Source organism: Stegodyphus dumicola, chromosome 10, assembly GCF_044657685.1.
Source record: "Stegodyphus dumicola isolate Sdum_Otavi_A_Nest chromosome 10, ASM4465768v1".
In the NCBI taxonomy this organism is placed as follows: Eukaryota; Metazoa; Arthropoda; class Arachnida; order Araneae; family Eresidae; genus Stegodyphus; species Stegodyphus dumicola.
The window spans coordinates 23,233,794-23,255,709 of record NC_140777.1 but is presented as its reverse complement, the minus strand read 5'-3'; the positions used below and the strand labels follow the sequence as shown (position 1 = coordinate 23,255,709).

Genomic DNA, 21,916 nt, shown 5'->3' with positions numbered 1-21,916 from the left:
ACACCGCAGTTCAAGCACTTTACGGTCCATTTGTTGCCACTCCAATTCCGCCTCAAGGCCCTGATTAGCCTGGTTAAATCGTCTAGACAAGCAGTCACTTGATCTAGTGGATCTTGGGCAGCTGTGACTGAGTGGCGATATCTAAGCGTTGTTTGCTGGGCTGTCTCGAATTTCACGGCATACATTAAACTGCTTTTTTATCTTTGACATCTGTTATCCACAAACCGATGTCAAAAATCTAAAAAAGCTTCTGTACCTCAGGATCCCAAATAACATCGAATTACTGCAGAGACAGCATTTCCATTATTTTTGTTGGGCAGTCCGAAAAGGCGAGACAGCCTTTTGATCCATAGTGAGCTCCTGGAGTATTTCTGTGAGCAACGCCTAAAGCAAGTTGAAATCAAAAGATACTAGAAAGCTTAAGAGCTTTGTAAGTACAATCAGAAAGCCTTCATTAGCTAGAAAATTATACGTCGCAATGCCAGGCAGTGCTGGAAGTGTGCAGTTACCAGAACACCCCAAAACCACAACTCTTCAAATAGCTAAAAAAGGCCCACAGAAAGTCAGCACTGCAGCTTTTTACGGGGAAACAACTGAAGAACAAGCCCTTTTACAAAGGGCAGAGATGAGAAATAAGAAAGGGCAGGTAACAGCTAAATCACAAACTCCAACTTCGGATAGATTTCTAGCCCACTCACGGGGCGATCACGTAATCCTCCTAGAGCTCAAAACTCTCAAAGAATTTAACAACAGCTAAAGGCCCACTTGAACAGCCTCCTTACTCCCTCCAAACTGGGCTTTTTAACACCCGATTCACCTGTTCAAGAGAACTTTTAATAAGCTGCCAAATAACATGAGATCTGCGTAACTTCAAAAATACACTGGAAAATATTCCAGAAATATGCGATTCCATGACTACCAGATTCCTTCACAGCCGAAACAATGAGTAATAATCCTTGACGTCCCAAATACGGTAGTAGCGGAAGATATTAAACTTTCGTTATTTAAATACTTCAACCTGAAAAATCTTGATGTCAGTCCGAGACGTCCACTCAAGAGGTCGGACATAGTCAACAACTGAGTAGCGGACATTTCTCCACCCCCAACATTTGCATTAAACTCGTAAAACACTCCAAATTGGTTTCAATCATTGTCACACAAAACCTGACATAATACTGACCCGGTATTACAGGTGTCAAGGTCTGGGGCATAAGAGTAAACTGGGCCGTAACCCTCTCTGTTGCTTGATCTATGCAGGAGAGCTTGCCTACACAGTTTGTTCAAGTGAGAAGAAAGACTGCACGAACTGCCAAAGCCACAATTAACAACAAGATACAAAATTAGACACAATATAGTGCCAAAGATCAAAACTGCCCAACTTAAGGCTAAAGTTAGCTGAGTTACTTTCAAGAGCATAATGTCACAGATTTCGACACTCCCAGGCAATACCACGCATCAAAATACCCTTACACAGCAAATAACTAATCTACGAATACTGCAGATAAACCTTCAAGGCGCAAAGTTATTTTAAAGAACATTTACACTGTTTCACAAACTTAGTATCACTTACAAAACATAGTTTGTGATGTTGAAAACAGCAAACAAACTGCATTTCACAAATTCTGCTAAACACTGTACACCTTGTTATGAATAGCCTACTAGAGTTCCGTATGTCTACTACACAAGGTGGAAACATTCTTTAGTTAATATAGGTGGAAAATCATTACAAGACACTAAGATTGGCAGAACAGACTGCCATGCTCTATGACATGACATGACCCAGTCTTATCAAATACATGCACCACTTATGCTCAGATTGTGGCTATAATAAATTGATCATTACTCTGAAATCAATGATAGATTTACAGACTTCTAAAAGTCCATCTTGCTGCACTGGTAACACATACTGCACTAACTGCTATTCCTATGGCTTTGATTTTCTTGGTATAATATAGCACATCTAGCAAAATGCTCAAGAAATATGATACAATGTTTTTATATAAAAGAAATTTGCAGTTTGGGAATGTTTTATTAGTTTAGTAGCTCAAGTTTGCTAGATAAAAGTTTTTCTTCTTTTTAAAATAAAAGTAATAATAACAGAAACTGCTGCTACTTAATGAAATCAAATATTTGACATTTATTTATAATCATAAAAAAAAAGAACAGAAACATACATAATTATTATTAGGCTTCATTTCTAATGCACACAGTAATGCCCAAGTAGGAAAGCTATAGAAATATATAGACTGATCATCTGTTTAAGTGGTGCAGTCTTATCAAATACATGCACCACTTATGCTCAGATTGTGGCTATAATAAATTGATCATTACTCTAAAATCAATGATAGATTTACAGACTTCTAAAAGTCCATCTTGCTGCACTGGTAACACATACTGCACTAACTGCTATTCCTATGGCTTTGATTTTCTTGGTATAATACAGCACATCTAGCAAAATGCTGAAGAAATATGATACAATGTTTTTATATAAAAGAAATTTGCAGTTTGGGAATGTTTTATTAGTTTAGTAGCTCAAGTTTGCTAGATAAAAGTTTTTCTTCTTTTTAAAATAAAAGTAATAACAACAGAAACTGCTGCTACTTAATGAAATCAAATATTTGACATTTATTTATAATCATAAAAAAAAGAACAGAAACATACATAATTATTATTAGGCTTCATTTCTAATGCACACAGTAATGCCCAAGTAGGAAAGCTATAGAAATATATAGACTGATCATCTGTTTAAGTGGTGCAGTCTTATCAAATACATGCACCACTTATGCTCAGATTGTGGCTATAATAAATTGATCATTACTCTGAAATCAATGATAGATTTACAGACTTCTAAAAGTCCATCTTGCTGCACTGGTAACACATACTGCACTAACTGCTATTCCTATGGCTTTGATTTTCTTGGTATAATACAGCACATCTAGCAAAATGCTGAAGAAATATGATACAATGTTTTTATATAAAAGAAATTTGCAGTTTGGGAATGTTTTATTAGTTTAGTAGCTCAAGTTTGCTAGATAAAAGTTTTTCTTCTTTTTAAAATAAAAGTAATAATAACAGAAACTGCTGCTACTTAATGAAATCAAATATTTGACATTTATTTATAATCATAAAAAAAAAAAGAACAGAAACATACATAATTATTATTAGGCTTCATTTCTAATGCACACAGTAATGCCCAAGTAGGAAAGCTATAGAAATATATAGACTGATCATCTGTTTAAGTGGTGCAGTCTTATCAAATACATGCACCACTTATGCTCAGATTGTGGCTATAATAAATTGATCATTACTCTGAAATCAATGATAGATTTACAGACTTCTAAAAGTCCATCTTGCTGCACTGGTAACACATACTGCACTAACTGCTATTCCTATGGCTTTGATTTTCTTGGTATAATACAGCACATCTAGCAAAATGCTGAAGAAATATGATACAATGTTTTTATATAAAAGAAATTTGCAGTTTGGGAATGTTTTATTAGTTTAGTAACTCAAGTTTGCTAGATAAAAGTTTTTCTTCTTTTTAAAATAAATAAAATAAAAGTAATAATAACAGAAACTGCTGCTACTTAATGAAATCAAATATTTGACATTTATTTATAATCATAAAAAAAAAAAGAACAGAAACATACATAATTATTATCAGGCTTCATTTCTAATGCACACAGATATAACAGATACAATTCAAGAATAGTCCAATACATGCAATTCAAGAATAGCAAAAAAACCTTTTCTATTTATGATAAAAGAATATAAATTAGCTCTAAGTGTTGATTAAAAATCAACCTTCTCTAAATTTAATTATAAGTTCTGAGAGCAACAGAAATTTGCATTTTTATTAAAGTCCAAAGAAACTTGATAATAAAGCTTTTAATTAATATATCTTACACAAAAAGCAATTGGGAATACGAAAATGATCCATTAAATGTTATTACAAAGAAGTGCAAAATAGCATTTTCCATTCTACTATTTAGAATGAAAAGTTCTGAAAGTGAAATTTCTGCACTGAAACCATGATCATAAATTATTTATATACTATGAGGACAGCTTAATTTGCATTAAATTAAAAGAGTCCAGGTTTTCTTTTTTTTTTTTAAATACTTCCTTGCTGTTATTTAAAATACACTAGAAACCAAGCCTTATAATATTGCTTTACTTTGTAAAACATAAGAATTTCTATACCACCCATTTAATTTATTAAATTTAATAATATTATACTATTTTTATAAATGAAAATATTATTATGCAGAAAATCAAAAAACTATTACAGACACATATTTCTTAACATATAACAGTTCATTGCATTCTCTAAATCTTTAATAACCATTCTGATCTACTAAATTTTTTAAAAAAATGGAAATTTGCCAAACATGGGGGAAGAAAGAGTTCTACTCTTGCTTTCTGAAATGCATGTGAACATAGACTTTTGTAAAGATTCACAGCAATTTCATTACCATAAATAATGGCCATAAATACATTATCTTATTCATAAAATAAATTTAAATCAAATAGAAGGAAAGAAGTGGAAAGAAGGTTAAAAAAATTATTAAAAACTAAACTCCCTTTTTTTTTTTTTTTTTTTCTTTCAAATTTATGTTTCTTGCATGATAAGGAAGCACACAGTGTCTTCTATTATATTTACGACAAAATGCCACAATAGCATACTTCTTTTTTTTTTTTTTTTTTTTTTTTTTTTAATATAAGCAAAATGAAATTCCTAAATGGTTGTACGTATTTAGGTGTCTCTGTAAAAGAAGACTTTTAACCAAGTAAATTGCTTTCAACATTTTATGTCCTATGAAAGAAGAATGAATGTGAAAAGGTAGTAGTGATCTGTTTTTATGTTTAAATAATATTTGTCTCATCTTCATTCACATTATTTTCATTTAAAATCACAAGAAATGTCTTAGTATCCCATTAATTTTTTCTGATATTACATGGAATATATGAAATATTCATATCAAAAATGCATTACATGCATTATATATGAAGTCTTGGTAAGTGCGATTACAAATCACAGTTCTCAGAGAAAAAGATTTTGATGCATTCTTTATCACTTCATGGCTTGTGTCTCTTTTCCTCTGAGCCAATCAAATTATAAAAGCTTCTTTTGGACTGAAATAATACTGCATAATGTTCTTGAATTTTATGAAACCGTACTAGAAATATGAAAATTTTGAATTACATAAATTTAAGACGATTTGATAGAATAATTTATTCTTACAGAATTTAAAATCAGCATTCTTCTGTGGTGATTTCAACAAAAATATGTCTTAAAAGTTCATTATGTCCCTTCAATATAATGATAAAGAACAAAGAAACATATTAGAGATCCCAAGCAAAATAACTTTACATTATAAAGTTTTTCCAGCAATGATTTCTTTAAAACATAAACAATTAAGGTTAATGGCATGTTGATTTACAAGCATTTACATTTGTTCTTACAGCATGCTTATAATCCACAGCTCTCACATCCAAAGTAAATTTTCCCATAAAAAATAAACTCACATGATTCGCTTCATAACTAAATAACATTTATATGAAAATGATAAAGCAAAATATAAAGTAAAAATACAAAAAACAAATTAATCCGTGCTTTGCTTTTGAAATGAACTACAGCTAACTACAGGAACCCTTGCAACCTATTGGTTCATTGGGATCATTTAGTTTTTATGTGTCTTTGACAAGGAATTTTAAAATGACAGTTTCTTTTTTCTCTTTTTGATTTCATTCAAATGTGTTATTGCATTGTCATTAAAGAAATTCTTTGTTCACATTGCTGATATTTTATATGTGCAGTGCTTTCCACAAAATTTTGCCCTCTTTTCCATATTTTACCTATCTTCCTGATCTAATTTAAAGTGAAAGACTTTTCTATCCCTTCCTCTTTTCAGATAAGATCTCTTTCCAGTTGCTGTTGCTTGTGATGCAGGTCTAACAGTGATTATTAGCTCCTGGCTATATCTCTCCTTTAGCTTTAGAAGGACTTCCTCATTCCCATTCAATTCCATGGTCTTCCTCCAAGGACACAATTTTATTAATCCTTGATATACAAAGTTCATGTGTACTACTTACATTTCAAGGGATTAATCATTTATTAAGTTAAAACTAATAAAACAAATTTTCTCGCCTTGCAAATTCAGAGACCAACTTATTCACAATACAAGATTTTCTGCATTTGTAAATTACTATACACTACATATAAAACCAGTATTTCAAGAAACATGATTATTCTAGAAACAGAAATTTATCTATTGAGAAAAAATTCTTTCAATAATAACATATTTTTATGTATTAAATTGATTATTCAAATTATATTTTGCACATAAGTTCTAGGGCAGTCTTAAACATGCTGTATGATTTCAAAATGATGCCAAAGAATATGCAAATAATATAAAGCTTTCACTATAAATTACTTTTATAGTACAGATAAAAATCATATCATGCACCTAAAATAATATGAAATAAGTATATTGGGTATTTCTTCTTGCTTATTAAAACTGCAATTTCCAATTTTAATTGGCAATAGCCCTTTAACTCTTCACTGTAATTTGCACATTTCCTTTTTCTATCCTAGAAATAATAACTACTAAGAATATTCAAAAGTCAAACAACAAAAATCAGTGTTATATTTACAAAATTTTCACAGGACTAGTTTCGATGGTTTTACCGAACCACCATCCTCAGCTGCAAAACTGCAAATGAACAAAATAGGAAATAATGATTAGATAAGATAAGAAAGCCTGAACAAGAATAAGCAAGTGGCACCATCTGTTGGTGAAACCAGAACTAAAACATAATTTCTTTAAAGACCGAAGGCAAAGCTGGATTGGAATTAGGATCGTTAACTAGAACAGAAAGATTTTTATGAATGTGAAATACCTCTAGAAAATCCAGTTCTCCAATGGAAGATGTTTTTTTAATAATTTTGGCAGCAGGAAAATTGAAAGTGTGATTTTCGGACCAACAATTTTGAGCAACAGAAGACTTCTGTGTTTCCTTTTTTCTAACATATGCCTCATGTTCCTTGACGTGAAATTTTAAGGCTCTCTTAGTTTGGCCAATGTAAATTAAACCACACTGGCAAGGAATCCTATAAATACCCCAGGAATTCATATCCGGAATGGGGTCCTTGAGTATGGAACACAGAATTTTATTGACGGGAGAATAAATGACCCGAAAGTTAAATTTCTGCAAAATATGTGCAACTTTATAGCTAATTGATGGAAACGGTTTGCCTTCCACCACACTTTAAATCATGTCATCTGACTGAACAAAAGTTAGCTTCATTTTATTCCTATGTTTTCCGTGCTCTTCAAGTTTGCTCCTCCAAACTAGCCCTTGATGAAGAACTAAATTATTTAAAAGCAATAGCTATTGACAGGGGCTTTTCACCCAACATTATTAATCAAGTAGTTAAAAAATTCTCATCTCAACACACTAAAAGGAACACTCTTGTTTTAGGAGATCCTGTTGTAATCCTGTTGTCATTCCCTTCTTTCCATCAATTAGCTATAAAGTTGTACATATTTTGCAGAAATTTAACTTTCGGGTCGTTTATTCTCCCGTAAATAAAATTCTGTGTTCCATACTCAAGGACTCCATTCTGGATATGAATTCCTGGGGTATTTATAGGATTCCTTGCCAGTGTGGTTTAATTTACATTGGCCAAACTAAGAGAGCCTTAAAATTTCACATCAAGGAACATGAGGCATATGTTAGGAAAAGGAAACACAGAAGTCTTCTGTTACTCAACATTGTTGGTCCAAAAATCAAACTTTCAATTTTTCTGCTGCCAAAATTATTCAAAAAACATATTCCGTTGGAGAACTGGATTTTCTAGAGGCATTTCACATTCATAAAAATCTTTCTGTTCTAGTTAACGATCCTAATTCCAATCCAGCTTTGCCTTCGGCCTTTAAAGAAATTATGTTTTAGTACTGGTTTCACCAACAGATGGCGCCACTTGCTTATTCTTGTCCAGGCTTTCTTATCTCATCTAATCATTATTTCCTATCTTGTTCATTTGTGGTTTTGCAGCTGAGGATGGTGGTTCGGTAAAACCATCGAAACTAGTCCTGTGAAAATTTTGTAAATATAACGCTGATTTTTGTTTGACTTCTGAATTAGTATTTATTCAGCATGTTATTGTGTCTTAATTACTAAGAATATATCAATCTAAACTGCATCAATGATCTTGTATAACGCCTGCAGAGCAAATGCCTTTTAACTAAACATTGAATAAGATTTAAATTGAAACCAAAACCTTTTGACAATCTCTATTGCTTTTTCAGAATGCATAAGCACTTCTTTGCTTGCTTGTGAACAATATTTTGACTCTAATATTTTTGTTTATATTTTTTTGTAACTGCAGCTTCTCAGCAATATTGCACGAGCTTCAAGCAGATGTAATCGTTTTCTTTTTACTCTATAGGTGTTTTTATTCATTATCTATATGTATTATTATTATCTATGTTTTGTAACAGTTTATGTTTCAGAGAATGGCAACATACTATGATGTTGTTCTTTTTAGAGTTAGTGTAACTTTTGTTTTCCTCATTTTGAGAGTATGAGTAAAGGAATTATTTAATTATTGTAGAGTCATAAATAACTAAAGAGATATAGATAGTTATTTCCGAGTAATAAATAGTTCTTGAGGTAACAAATTTGGTGAGAATTTTTTGAACATTTGGCGTCCGCTGACTGGACTGTTATCTGTAAGTAGAATTCTTTCGTTTATTTATAGAATTCTTTCGTTTATTTATAATGGATGTTTTGAAGTGCAAATGATCTCAATTTAGGAGATTGTTTACAAAAGCTTTAAATGATTTTGAGAAGAACGAAAATGATTTATCATTAGATGGAAAAATTTCGAAACTTAAATTAGTTGAGGACAAAGCAAAACCTATGATTGAAATAGAACAGACTTATAGAGAAGAATTGATAAAAATTGAAAAAGATGAAACTGTGATAAATAATGAGTTTGATGAGTCAGAATGCTATATTGATAAGTGGAGAATAGTAGAAAGCAAATTAGTTTCGCTTTTAGCTGAAAAGGAAAATGGTTCTGTTGTTAATGAAAGCTTAACTCAAAATGCTAGCTTAAACTTCCAATTTTCGATGGGAATATTAAAAGCTGGTTAGGATTTTTGGGCCAGTTTAAAAAGATCGATAATGATCCCAATTTAGATGATCATGATAAATTTGCATATTTATTGCAGTCTATGGAAAAAGGGTCATCTGCTGAAGAGTTAATCAAAAGCTTTCCGCCCGGTGGCGAAAGTTATAGTAAAGCTTTAGAACAACTGCAATCGTGTTTTGGGATAGAAGACCTTCTTATAGTAGTCTATGTTAGAGATCTACTTTCGTTAGTATTATTAAAAAACTCTCAGCAGAAATTTTCATTACGAAAACTTTATGATAACTTAGAATCGAAACTAAGAGCGTTAGAAGTTCTGGGTGTTGCTAGAGATAAATATGCGGCGATGTTATATCCTCTAGTCGAATCGTAATTGCCGGATGATACATTAAGAGCATGGCAAAGATTCCGAGTTATTAATCGCAGTCAGAAAGAATATGAAAGTAGTGAGCAAAAAGAGAAAAATGCGTCAACACATCGCATGGATTTAGATGGTTTGCTTTCATTTTTGCTCGATGAAATTGAAGGTGAAGAGAGAGTGTCTATAGCTACTCAGTGCTTTTTACTAAATATCAGACCCCTAAGCCTGGGAATGCTAAACACTTTGGTTTCAAAAACCATGGAGAATTTTCCAAAACACCTTCTGCTTCTACTCTAATAGCAATATCTGAACAAAATTCAACTGGATGTATTTTTTGTGCTGGAAATCATGCATCTGGTGATTGCGTTAAAGCAAGAAAGATGACGTCTGAGGAAAGGCAAAAAGCAGTTCTAAATAGTCGCAGTAGCTTTTTATGTTTAGACAGAAAACATGTAATAGCTAAATGTAAAAAACGAACATCGTGTGTGATTTGTGGGAAGAAACACCACATACTTTTATGTAGAAATATTCAAACTGAATCAAAATCTCCAGTTCCTGTTAGCACGAATAAGGATGAAAATACGGATGCAGTACCTGAACGAGATGAATCCCTCGCCAATTCGGTGAGAACAACAAATGTGTTTTTGCAAACTTTAACGGTTACATTGAAAGGGCGAGATAGAGAGCACCAGGCCCGTGCTATTATCGATTCAGCTTCACAGAGATCTTATATTTTAAAAAGCACTGCAGATGAAATGAAATTTGAAAGTACATCTAAAGAAAGATTGAGCCATTCATTATTTGGTAGGTCATGTACTGATGTCATAAACCACGATGTTTTTACAGTGTTCTTGTCTAAAATGGATGGAACTTATCATTGTAACTTCAAAGCTCTTAACCAAGATATTATTTGTGGAAGTATACCACCAGTTGCTAATGGCAAGTGGATTCAAGAGCTTAAAGAGAACAATATATCCGTATGCGACGATAGTAATGGACCAATAGAAATACTTATTGGTGCTGACATTGCAGGCAAGTTGATGACTGGAGGATTTAAATTGCTTACTTCAGGCCTTGCTGCTATAGAAACAAAACTTGGTTGGACTCCTTTCGGGAAAAATGGTATGCGTGAGATCTCGGACAATTCCGCACTGCTCGTCACATCCATGTTGAATAAGGAAATATTGATATCCGACCTATGGTCTCTAGATTCACTTGGAATTCTAGATCCATCAGAGAAGAAAATTAAACTGGAACTTCAAGAAGAAGCAAGAGATCATTTCTTGTCTACTGTAAAGGTGAACGAAGAGAGGCGTTTTCAAGTCAGCTTGCCATGGCTTGATAACCATCTACCATTAAAAGATAACTATGACTTAGCTGTAAAGAGATTAGCTTCTACAGTAAAACGACTAAAAGATGAGAAACTTTATGATGCTTATGGAGAAGTTTTTAGTGAATGGGAACAAGAAGGCATCATAGAAGAAGTACCAAAAAGCGAAATTGATGTAACATGCCATTATCTACCACATCGACACGTAGTAAAAGAAAATAGTACTACACGAATCAGCCAAACAAAAGGGATCCCCTAGTCTCAATGATTGTCTAGGAAAAGGTCAGAACCTTATCGAACTGATTCCGTCAATTCTTCATAGATTCCGAATGAACAGAATAGGAGTTTCTGCAGATATACGAAAAGCATTCTTACAAATAAGTCTCAACCCTAAGGATAAAGACTATCTAAGATTATGGTATAGAACTGATGGAAAACTGAAGTATTACAGGCATTGTAGGGTAGTATTTGGAATTACAAGCAGCCCTTTCTTGCTATTTTCTGTAATTCACCATCTTCTAGACTCCACTTTGAAACAACTAAATGGAAACCCAAAGTATAAAGTGGGTATTATTGAGCAATTGAAGAAGAGCTTTTATGTAGATAATTCTTTAGCGAGTGTGAAAAATGATTTAGAATTGCAACAATTTATACAAGTTGTTTCAGATACTTTAGCTACAAGAAAGCTAGAATTACGTGGTTGGGAATATAGTGACCCAACAAATAATTAACAACTCTAGTACCCAATAAATAACCCAATAAATAACAACTCTAGTACCACAAATGTATTAGGAATGATTTGGGAACGATGTGGAGATTACCTTTGCCTTAATATTACTAACATCACCTACAGTCTACCAGAAATTTTGTCTAAAAGAGAGATTTTAGCTACTACACACAAAATATTTCACCCTTTAGGAATAGCTTGCCCCGTAACTCTTGTGCCGAAACTTTTACTTCAGCACCTATGGGAAGTTAAGTTATCTTGGGACTAAGAAGTTGATTCAAATTCAAAATCGCAATTTTGTAAATGTTTGAATGAAACTGTAATCGTGAGATTGAAAATATCTCACTTCATTTCTTCAGTGATGCGAGTAAACTTGCATATTCAGCTGTGGCTTTTGTTCGAGTACAAACAAGAGATTCGGTTCAAGTTCATTTGGTGCAAGCTAAGCGAGAGTTGCACCCAGCGGAAGGAAAAAGACAACAATAGCCCAATTGGAACTTCTTGGAGCTACAATATATGCACGTTTAGCATCCAGCATAATACCTGAATGTCAAGCTGATGATATTTGTTTTTGGACAGATTCGTCTACTGTGCTAGCTTGGATACAGAGAAATGAAGTATGGGACGTATTTGTTCACAACAGAATTAAGGAAATAAAGCAACTGACTTCTATTGAATCCTGGAGGCACGTACCAGGATCACTGAATCCTGCTGATTTGCCCAGTAGAGGATGCTCTGCTTCTTATTTAATTAAATCCAGATGGTGGGAAGGACCTAAATGGCTATATTTATCACCTGAAAATGGCCAAAAGAAGATTTTAGTGCTGATGAAGAAGAAATAGCTCTTGAGGAAAAGAAAAGGATTATTTCGTCCTTAATAAATCTTAATGCTAGTGAAATAGTTGATACTAGATTCTCAAGTTATCGTAAGACAATCAGACTGGTAGCGTGGATGTGTCGTTTTGTTTACAACTGTAAACATCAAAACAAGAAAAAGGATGAACTTACTGTATCTGAGTTAAATGAAGCAGAGAATATCTTGATTCGTTTAATACAAAATGAGTCCTTTAATGGAATAGAAGATAAATGGATTTTAAGTCTTAATCCATTCATTGATTGTGGGATCATCAGAACTAAAACAGCGATATTTCAAATAGAAGATACATTTGAGTTCAGAACTCCTGCTATTTTGCCAAGTGATCATCCTCTTATAAGAAGTGCAAAATGGAGAAGTCATAAGAGTTGTACAAAATCTTTATCCTTTGGAATTATCGACTGCCAAGGAACTTCCATCGAAATTCAGTGGAAGTCAACCATGCGAAAATATTTCTGTAGAGCAATCTCCAATTGATGATGTACCTGTAGAAACAAATAGAATAATCTATACCCATTTAAAATCGCCCACGATAACCAAATCAGGAAGGACAATTAGAGTTCCTCATCGATTGGACTTGTGAGAACAATGTTTAATTTTTTATTATTTTGCAATACTCAATCCCGAATTTCATATTGCAAGGTGGGAGGATGAACAATATTTTGACTCTAATATTTTTGTTTATATTTTTTTGTAACTGCAGCTTTGGAGTAATATTGCACAAGCTTCAAGCAGATGTAATCATTTTCTTTTTACTCTATAGGTGATTTTATTCATTATCTATTCGTATTATTATTATCTATGTTTTGTAACAGTTTATGTTTCAGAGAATGGCAACATACTATGATGTTGTTCTTTTTAGAGAGTTAGTGTAACTTTTGTTTTCCTCATTTTGAGAGTATGAGTAAAGGAATTATTTAATTATTGTAGAGTCATAAATAACTAAAGAGATACAGATAGTTATTTCCGAGTAATAAATAGTTCTTGAGGTAACAAATTTGGTGAGAATTTTTTGAACAGCTTGCCTGCAGCTAACATGTAGTGACTTATGCCTCTCTGTATCATCCATTGTTTTAAGATGTGCTAAGCTTCAAAAACAGTGGGGGAGAGCATATTGCACCCGTAATGATATATGAATCAGATAATGTATCTTAGTAAATAGTTTGTCCAAAAATAACATGTGTTAAATCTATAGCTATGTCTGTCAGCAGGTTTCATTGTTTTACTATAAAATATGCATTTTTTATACCAGTACCATCTGCAACTTTTTTATGCCAACACCATCTACCTCTCTGTATGTATACAGCCATGATAAAAATTCTTTGTGTCTTCTCTCTCTCCACATCCTAAATTATTACACATATGCTTTTTCCTCAAAAAGTATAACCAGAATATAAAATTCTTACCATTTCTATGAATCTAAATCTCTGCAAAACTCCTATGCTGCCGTAAGAAAAACACATTTCGCCTCACACATTTTTAAACATTTAAAGTAAATACATGATGTTATAAGTACTCACATCTAACAATGCATGAAGATGTGTATCATCCAGGACAGACATTAGAAACTCACGATCATGTGGTGGACATTCTGTCAGGCAGTGTATATCATCTAAACTATCCAATACCATGGACACTGCTCCTTTGTGAAATAACAATAAACCTCACTCACACTTCATTAGTCAATTATGAAAATACATATTATAAAATATTTACAAACATATAACAATTTATAATGAAGTAAATTTTAAAATATTAAATAAAAATAATAAATAAAATATAATATAGTTATTTAGTCTACTTAGAAAGCATTTACAAGCATTTACATTTTACAAGCATAATAATATTAAAAATGTGTATGCATAATTATCAAAGTATTCACAAATTTTAATGAAAGAAAGGAGCAAATTAACATTTACTTATTAAGTACACAGTACTCATTATGAAAATCTATAACTTGTACACATTTAATTCTTATAGTGCAAAAGAAATTTTCAGCCTAATTCCCTATTTACTTGATACAATTTAAACGAATGCACCATTCGTAATTCTATATATTCTTAAAATAGGCTGTTATGTTATGTTATAAAACTGCAATAGGCAATCATACGAATAACTTTGAGATAAATATTACACTGATGCAGACAAAATTTTATACTGAGAAAAATTAGCAGTAATCTAGATTCTGAAACAGCAATTTATCACTTGTTAAAAAACTAAACAAGAAAAATTCATTGTAATTAACAGACATATTAAAATCAATCTCTTGGAGAGAAAATTTTATAATAAATGGTTATAAATATTGAAATATTACCTTCTCTGATCCTAAATACTGACATTTAATCTGTATGAAATCTGTTTTAGTTAATAACAATTTATATTGAAAACTGTTGAATTAAAATAATCAAAAGAGAAAAAGAATTAGGGAAAAAAGTTACTTTTAAAATTCTATTAACTTTAATAACATGTACAAATTATGAAGTTGTTTGTAACATCTTCATTTTCAAAGCTACCAACAGATGGCAGCACTACCTAAGATAAGGAATTTATCTAAAGTAATTTATTATTAAAGCGTTTTATTGTTACATACAGTAATTTAAAGCCTTTTTTTGTATGTCAAACTGAGATGAAATAATGTTTTCCTTAACATTTACTCAACATTGATGCATATTCAGTGCTTTCCCCTTTTTCTTTTTTTGAAGGTGCTAGAGAGCTCTATAAAAAATAATTTTAATTTTAATTGTATTCCAAAGTCCAGATAATTTGAAGACTCCAGCTTTAAGGTGAATGTTTTTATAAAAAAAATCTAATATAGTTATTATATTAATGAATAAAGAAAGCTAAAAACACACCTGCTGATGTTATTTCTTCAAGGTCATAATCTGATACTTTATCTATGGAAGGATCATTATAAAAATTTGTCCACTTTGGACTTGAAATAGCAGCAATTACAGCTCCCTTGAAAAGCAAATAAAAAAATACACATAATATATAAAGCAGCATTAACTCAAAATAATGACATATTATCAACATGAATTATAACAGTTAAGAACAAATATGTGCAGGGATTATTTGCATACTGATTAATGCCAGTAGCTTAGTTAGGGTAGGGCAATAGGGAACATCTTTTCCCATTCACAGCATCCATGGGGTGCCAAATTAATGTTACCAAATTTTAGAATGAAATATTTTTCATTCTTGGCATACAGAAGAGAGCGCAAAAATCTTCAGTTGTCCTCGGGCGCTGAAAACCTTAGCTATGGCTATGAATAATGCTCAGCGAAAAAATTATTTGTTGTTATGAAAATGAAATACTCTATGACTGTAAAAAATATATATTGTTAACAGGTCACCCATATTTAGGCTTGCACTTCAGTTTTTGAGTAAAATTGTAATTCAAGTCAGATTACAATGAGGCCAATATTTTTATTCATTATTTCTCTACTTGTCATAAATTTAATTACTTTTTTTAACTCTGAGAATATTTATTTTTAACTACTCATTACTTACCATTCATTACTACTATTTTATTTATCTCATTTTTTCACAGCTTTCCATACGCTCCAGTACTTTTAATTTAAAATTAAATTTTGATTTAGAAATATAAAACTTAAGTGTCCTGAATTTCATATTACTGCCACATAAAGTCATAAAGAAAAGGAAAGTTTAAATTGCATACTAGCACTTGATTTTTACTGTAAGAACATTTACCACTTAATGTAGTTACAAATTTATGAATAAAATTATAGTTCAAAGGTATTTTTACATTTATTTTGTTATAATACAAATATCCAAAACTATGAATTACAGCATTTTTATACCTCCACATAATTAGAAAGTAACTGATAATTAAACTTCAATGTGTATTGAACCTTACCAACAAGATCACTTTCGTAAGGTGACTATCTTTGAACGTTCCAAGTATTTCTAGCATCAAAAAACATAAATTTTGAACATCACCTCTATAAGAAAACCTCCTTCACAGAAAATCAATATCATATGGAATGAGGACATTCTTTAAGAAAGTTCACCGTACTTTCAGCTTAAAAAAAATTAGGAATTCTTTAAATTTTTGAAGAAGCACACAAACTAAGTACCAAATGGAAATCTGGCTAATTATATTTGTACATGGAAAAATATTGAAGCACACGTACAAAAACACACTTCTATGTTCCATGTAAAATTTTATAAAAATTAATTTATGCTTAAGAAAATTCAAATTTTAATTTAAAACATCAAACAGCCTCTTTTTTAAAATTCTACAGATGAAAATGTTTTTATAAGAAATCTTGCCTTTAAAATATAGGAAAATCTTATCTAACCAGACTATGCTATATTAAAATCATTAGTTTTTTTAATTATGGCAAAGCCTCAAGGACTATTTTTCTAAGGGAAACTGGCTCGTGTATATTTACCCACGAGGAAAACCACGAAAACGCCCATGCAGACAACCCATTTGTGGGATTCGAACTTCAGACCGAACTACCAGTATTCAGCGACTTTACTACTTGGCCGCTGGAGGGCCTGATAAAGTAGGGTGTGGTAGAATCAGGTAAATAAGTCTCGAAGATGGTTTTTAGGTAACCGAAGTTCACTGATGGATTACAATTAAGATTGTCTTTATATTAAAAAATGTCTCTTAAACAAACAAACCACTGTAAGTTGAAATTCCAAAAGTTTCAACAAATTCTAAAACTTTTTCATAGTTCATTTAAAAAATTGATTACCATTGACGATGATAATATTCTAAAATTGATTTAAAAAACTGAGGCATAGTTATTTATGAAATATTGTTAGTTTCTAATTTCATGTTCTTTAAAAGTTGTACTCTTTTGTATAAATACTCATACATTTAAATTACATCACAATTAATTTTCATCATATGTATTACTAACTTATTATTGAACATTAATTCATATGTTTACAAAAGGTAATTATAATAAAAACAAAAGTTAATAAAGCACTGTAATGACAAACTAAAAATTCAAATAAAAATTAATTTTTGAAGTTTATATAGTTTTATGCGAAATGTATTTTAAGAATGTTCATCAAAACTAAATACAAAATGAGTCATCTCATTATTTTATATAAAAAATACTAATTATTGATTATTGGAAAACTTTTTTTAATTTGCTATACACTAATTAGTTTTGATAAACAGAATTGTATTGCAAATGGAAATAAAAATCAATGCAGAAAACAGCTTTGAATGCATGCACCTGAATTAAAAATATACAGCTGGACTATAATCATATAAACCAAAAATTCAAGACAGCAGAAAAGTAATAAAAAATTTAAGTTAACCAAGACTTTTAATGATTTGTGCTAAAAATCTTCATCAGATTCTATGCAAATATGCATAAAAATATATTTGAAATGCAAGACACACATTCTGCAGTTTACTGATAAAAATCATTCCAACTACAAGAAATGTTGAAATAACCTAAGTAATGCAATTCATTTCTTAACTGTAAATTCATGTTAAAAAATTCCTATGTAAAGAAAGATAAAGAGAGCATCATGAAACACGATTCTCATGGAGATCTAGTTGGGATACATTCACTTGACAGTGATAATAATCAAAGTTAAACATTTTCACCTTTCATGACCTACTGCTGCAACCACATTCGCACAGTTAGGCCATTTTTCACAAAAAAGAACAATGATTTATAATAGCAATATGTGTGTGTGTGTGTATATATATATATATATATATATATATATATTATTTTTAATTAGGTATATATGCTGAAAATCAATCAGTAAACCCACTGCAAGTGCTTTTTGTTCTGGTGTTTTGTTTCTTTTGTTTTGATGCAAACTTCTTGATGATAGCTTTAAGAACACATTCAAAATAATTTTTCCTTGATTGATTTTGTGGGAAAGTACAGCATTCCTGCAGAAATTTTCTCACAGTTTCTTTCTCAGAGAGAAATTTCATAAATGCATATTTTAAAGCTGAGCTTAAAACAAACAAAAAAAATAGTCTATAAAAACTGTTAGAATTTGGATACAACAAAAAGAATACATATGGAAATCATGACATTGCTTGTTAAAGTGGAAGAATTATTATTTTGCATGGTTTGGAACAGTCTGAATATTTGACGACTTCTATTACTGTGGTTGCACTAATACATATGTATTCACACTTTTTTTCCCATTTCATAATAAAGTTTTTCTTCTCAACAGCAGAAGTACTATGCAAAAACATAATGTGAATATTTAAACAAAATTCATGCTTTAATGATGCTATCATTCAAATCTTCAAAGAAAATATTTTAATCATATGTTGGTAATAAATGTAACACTCAGAACCAAAGTAATAATGTTTTATCTAATAACATTTTCTTATCTACCTAGAGAACATCAGGCATATATCAATAACTGTATTTTCAGCACAAATTTTATTATTCATTATCAATATCTGTGTTTTCAGCAAAAATTTTATTATTTATTATCAATATCTGTATTTTCAGCACTCAATGGCTGAAAGTGTTATTCTGGCTAACATCAGTATGTCAATCAATTCATTATGCTTGGCCAGAGCATGAGCCATTCCCTAGCCAGCAGCTGCTTGAAAGTGACATGCCTGCACGAATTTTCAGTTGCTGGAGAGAAAAATGGCATTTATGGCCCACCTGCCTTCCTTTGCTGAGTATTATATTCTCCATTTAGTACATGGCAAAGACAACTTTTCTTATTATTTTAATTTTATTTATATATTTATTACTTATTGGATTGGTGGTTCCCAGATTTTAGATTTTATACTGTGTTGCGAACCATTTCTATAAATAACTGATTATATATTTTAATAGTATAATAGTTATATTTGCAAAACTGAAGAACCAAACCATACCAGTTACATACAAATTTTCATTATACCATATAAGGTAAAATTTTTCAAAAATATAAAGAGTACTTTTGAAATTAATTTCAGCTTTCCTTAATTTTCAATTAGCACAATTTATCAGAGTAATTTCGTACATCTATTACAAATGCTGAATTGTCATGTACTCACGGTTTAACTTTGTGCTGGAGCCCTATAGAATCATGAAGAAAGGACATCCATCATGAAGAAAGGACAAAAATAACTAATAATTAAATTAAAATTGAATCAAATATAAAGATATGATTAAAAATTTAATAAGGTATTAAATTTCTTATAAATATTTAAATAAAAGAAACAAAATATTGGACTTCCGGCTAGACTTACAACTTCATTCAAAAACTAAGAAATAGCTCAGCTGGCCTCTATCTAAATTTAAGCCCTGAATATAAAACAAAAACCATTCTTTTTACAGTACACCAATCGAAAAAAGGTGAAAATAATAAAGCGTCACTAATAAGGATACAAAGAATGCTAGAAACAGTATGAGAGTGTGGAAAGAAATTTTAACGGAGAAGTGTAGCTTCGAAGACACAGAGAAAAGAATCCAAAGCTTTCTGACTGCCATGCCATTGCCTATAGAATTCTAGCTGATAAGCAGAATGCAGCTTGGGAAAAATCCAATAACAACATGAGAACAAGCATAAGGTCTGCAAAAATGACAGTTTTTGTCTCCCGTTTTGGTTACATTAATTCTGTAAGAGATATGTACTGGAAAGTCACTAGTGCCAAACGTACACAATAAAAGTAGTCACTTTTAGTACTTTCAGTAGTGAAATGTTTTACCCGATTTCATAAATTCATTGCATTACCTAGATAATAAGTCTTTGAAATATAGGGGGGGGGGGGGTCTTTCCTTAAAAATTTCAACCTCTGTCAAAATGTTTCTTCCCAAGAGAATAACAGGCATGCATTTATAAATTAAAATAGACTTTTAAGGAACACTTATTATTAAAATAATTTTTTTGCCGAAATTATATTTCACTTACATAAAACAAGTGCAAAGCCCTTTTATTTAGAGCTCAGGTGTGCTTCATGTATGATTACAATCTACCTCAAAAACTGAGAAAGTACTTGAGCCGGGCTCTGGTAGGTTCTTAGCACAATTTAAGCTCTGCTCTGACTGAAAGTAGATATTATTAATACTAACAATGTGAAACAGGTGCTTTCAAAGGATCCAAAAAACAATATAAATGCAAATTGCTTTGTACTGCAGCTTTTGAGTATGAATTCTGTGCTCTCGAAATTTGATTTCAGTTTACCGATATTGCAAAGCAAAACCAATGCATTCAGCGTCATTAAAAAAAAAAAATATTAAATACTTCAGATGAAAGAAATTCAACACACTGAGAAATTTATGAGAAATATTAAGTTCAACTAAATAAAATTTTGAATCATCAAAATTTGAGTAATTAAAGTTCTGGTGCAATTGCCGTTTCAATACCGATCTAAATTACTTTTATAAAACAACCAATAAATTCATTTCTCATAAAATGTAATACATAATTTAAAATTGACATTGCAAATGGAAGAAAAATTAAACATACCTTTAACTTTCTCCTAGCATTAAATTTACTAAGCTCATCCACAGTTTCTTGGAGATGTATTTTTGGGGCACATAATTCTCTCTCCTACAATAAAAGGAAATTGTTAAAACAGTAATAAGAAATAAAGTTTAACATGCTCAAGGAAGAAATAAATTTTATCTGCCCTAAGTAATAAAATAATCCTCTCTTTTGAAACATGTTGAGCACAGAACTATATCATTTTCTGAAATATTTTTTTCCATATATAGTTCATTTCTGAAGAATGCATATATATAGAGAGAGATAGCTAATCAATAAAATTTTATAAATTGTATGGTTAAACTTTCATGAAGAAAAATATCAGCATCTTTATCATATCAGATTTTCTGGAAAAATAACTGAAATTTTTATAAATATTAAGTTCATTTTTATTATTGTAAGTGATATTAAATTTATTAATTTGGCAAAGAAAAGAAACACATTCTTGGAAAAATAATAAGCAAATTTATTGGCATAAATACGATTCATAATAGATCTAACTAAAAAAAGTATATCTGGAAGGCAAGCAACTTACTTTATGAATTTCCTCTTATAAAATTCTCAACAAAGATTTGTATTAGTAATGTAATTTAATCAAATTAAAATTGAGATTTCAGCAAAAGAAAAGTTTTAGTATTTAAATTTATTTCTTTGATTATATTTTGCAATAAAACCATACCATAAATAACTATGAAAACTCTTAAAGCAGAGCTTGAAAATGAAATTCATAGCACAACAAGGAGAAACATTTTCTGATAAATATTTATCAAATCTTAGATTTATTATTTGCATTGATAAAATGCAAACTTAGAACAATATTAACAGCACTTAAAATAATAATAATATATATATATAAGCCTATAGAATTGTTTTATAAAGAATTAACCATTACCAACTGCCGGATACTGATTTTATAACTCAACTATAAATCGATATTCCTAATACTCAAAACTCAAATAAGGTAAAATGTATTTACACACCACTCTGTTAATTCTTTGTAACATGAATAATTTACA

General features: G+C 30.8%; 1 protein-coding gene across 4 annotated transcripts in view; it reads right to left on the bottom strand.

Moving 5' to 3' along the window:
• Nucleotides 1–2,654: 2,654 nt before the first annotated feature.
• LOC118195384 (peripheral plasma membrane protein CASK-like) overlaps nucleotides 2,655–21,916 on the bottom strand; it is a 312,734-nt gene continuing 293,472 nt past the window's right edge. The window contains exons 8-11 of one of the 4 annotated variants that reach the window (XM_085824783.1): nucleotides 20,883–20,966; nucleotides 15,302–15,407; nucleotides 13,970–14,091; nucleotides 2,655–6,061 (exon numbers count right to left, since the gene is read on the bottom strand). In XM_085824783.1, the coding sequence (XP_085680909.1) occupies nucleotides 6,056–6,061; nucleotides 13,970–14,091; nucleotides 15,302–15,407; nucleotides 20,883–20,966 (318 nt within the window). In that variant the 3' untranslated portion in view covers nucleotides 2,655–6,055. The remainder of the gene's footprint in view (nucleotides 6,062–13,969; nucleotides 14,092–15,301; nucleotides 15,408–20,882; nucleotides 20,967–21,916) is intronic. The other 3 variants (XM_085824782.1, XM_085824780.1, XM_085824781.1) reach the window with 3 other exon arrangements.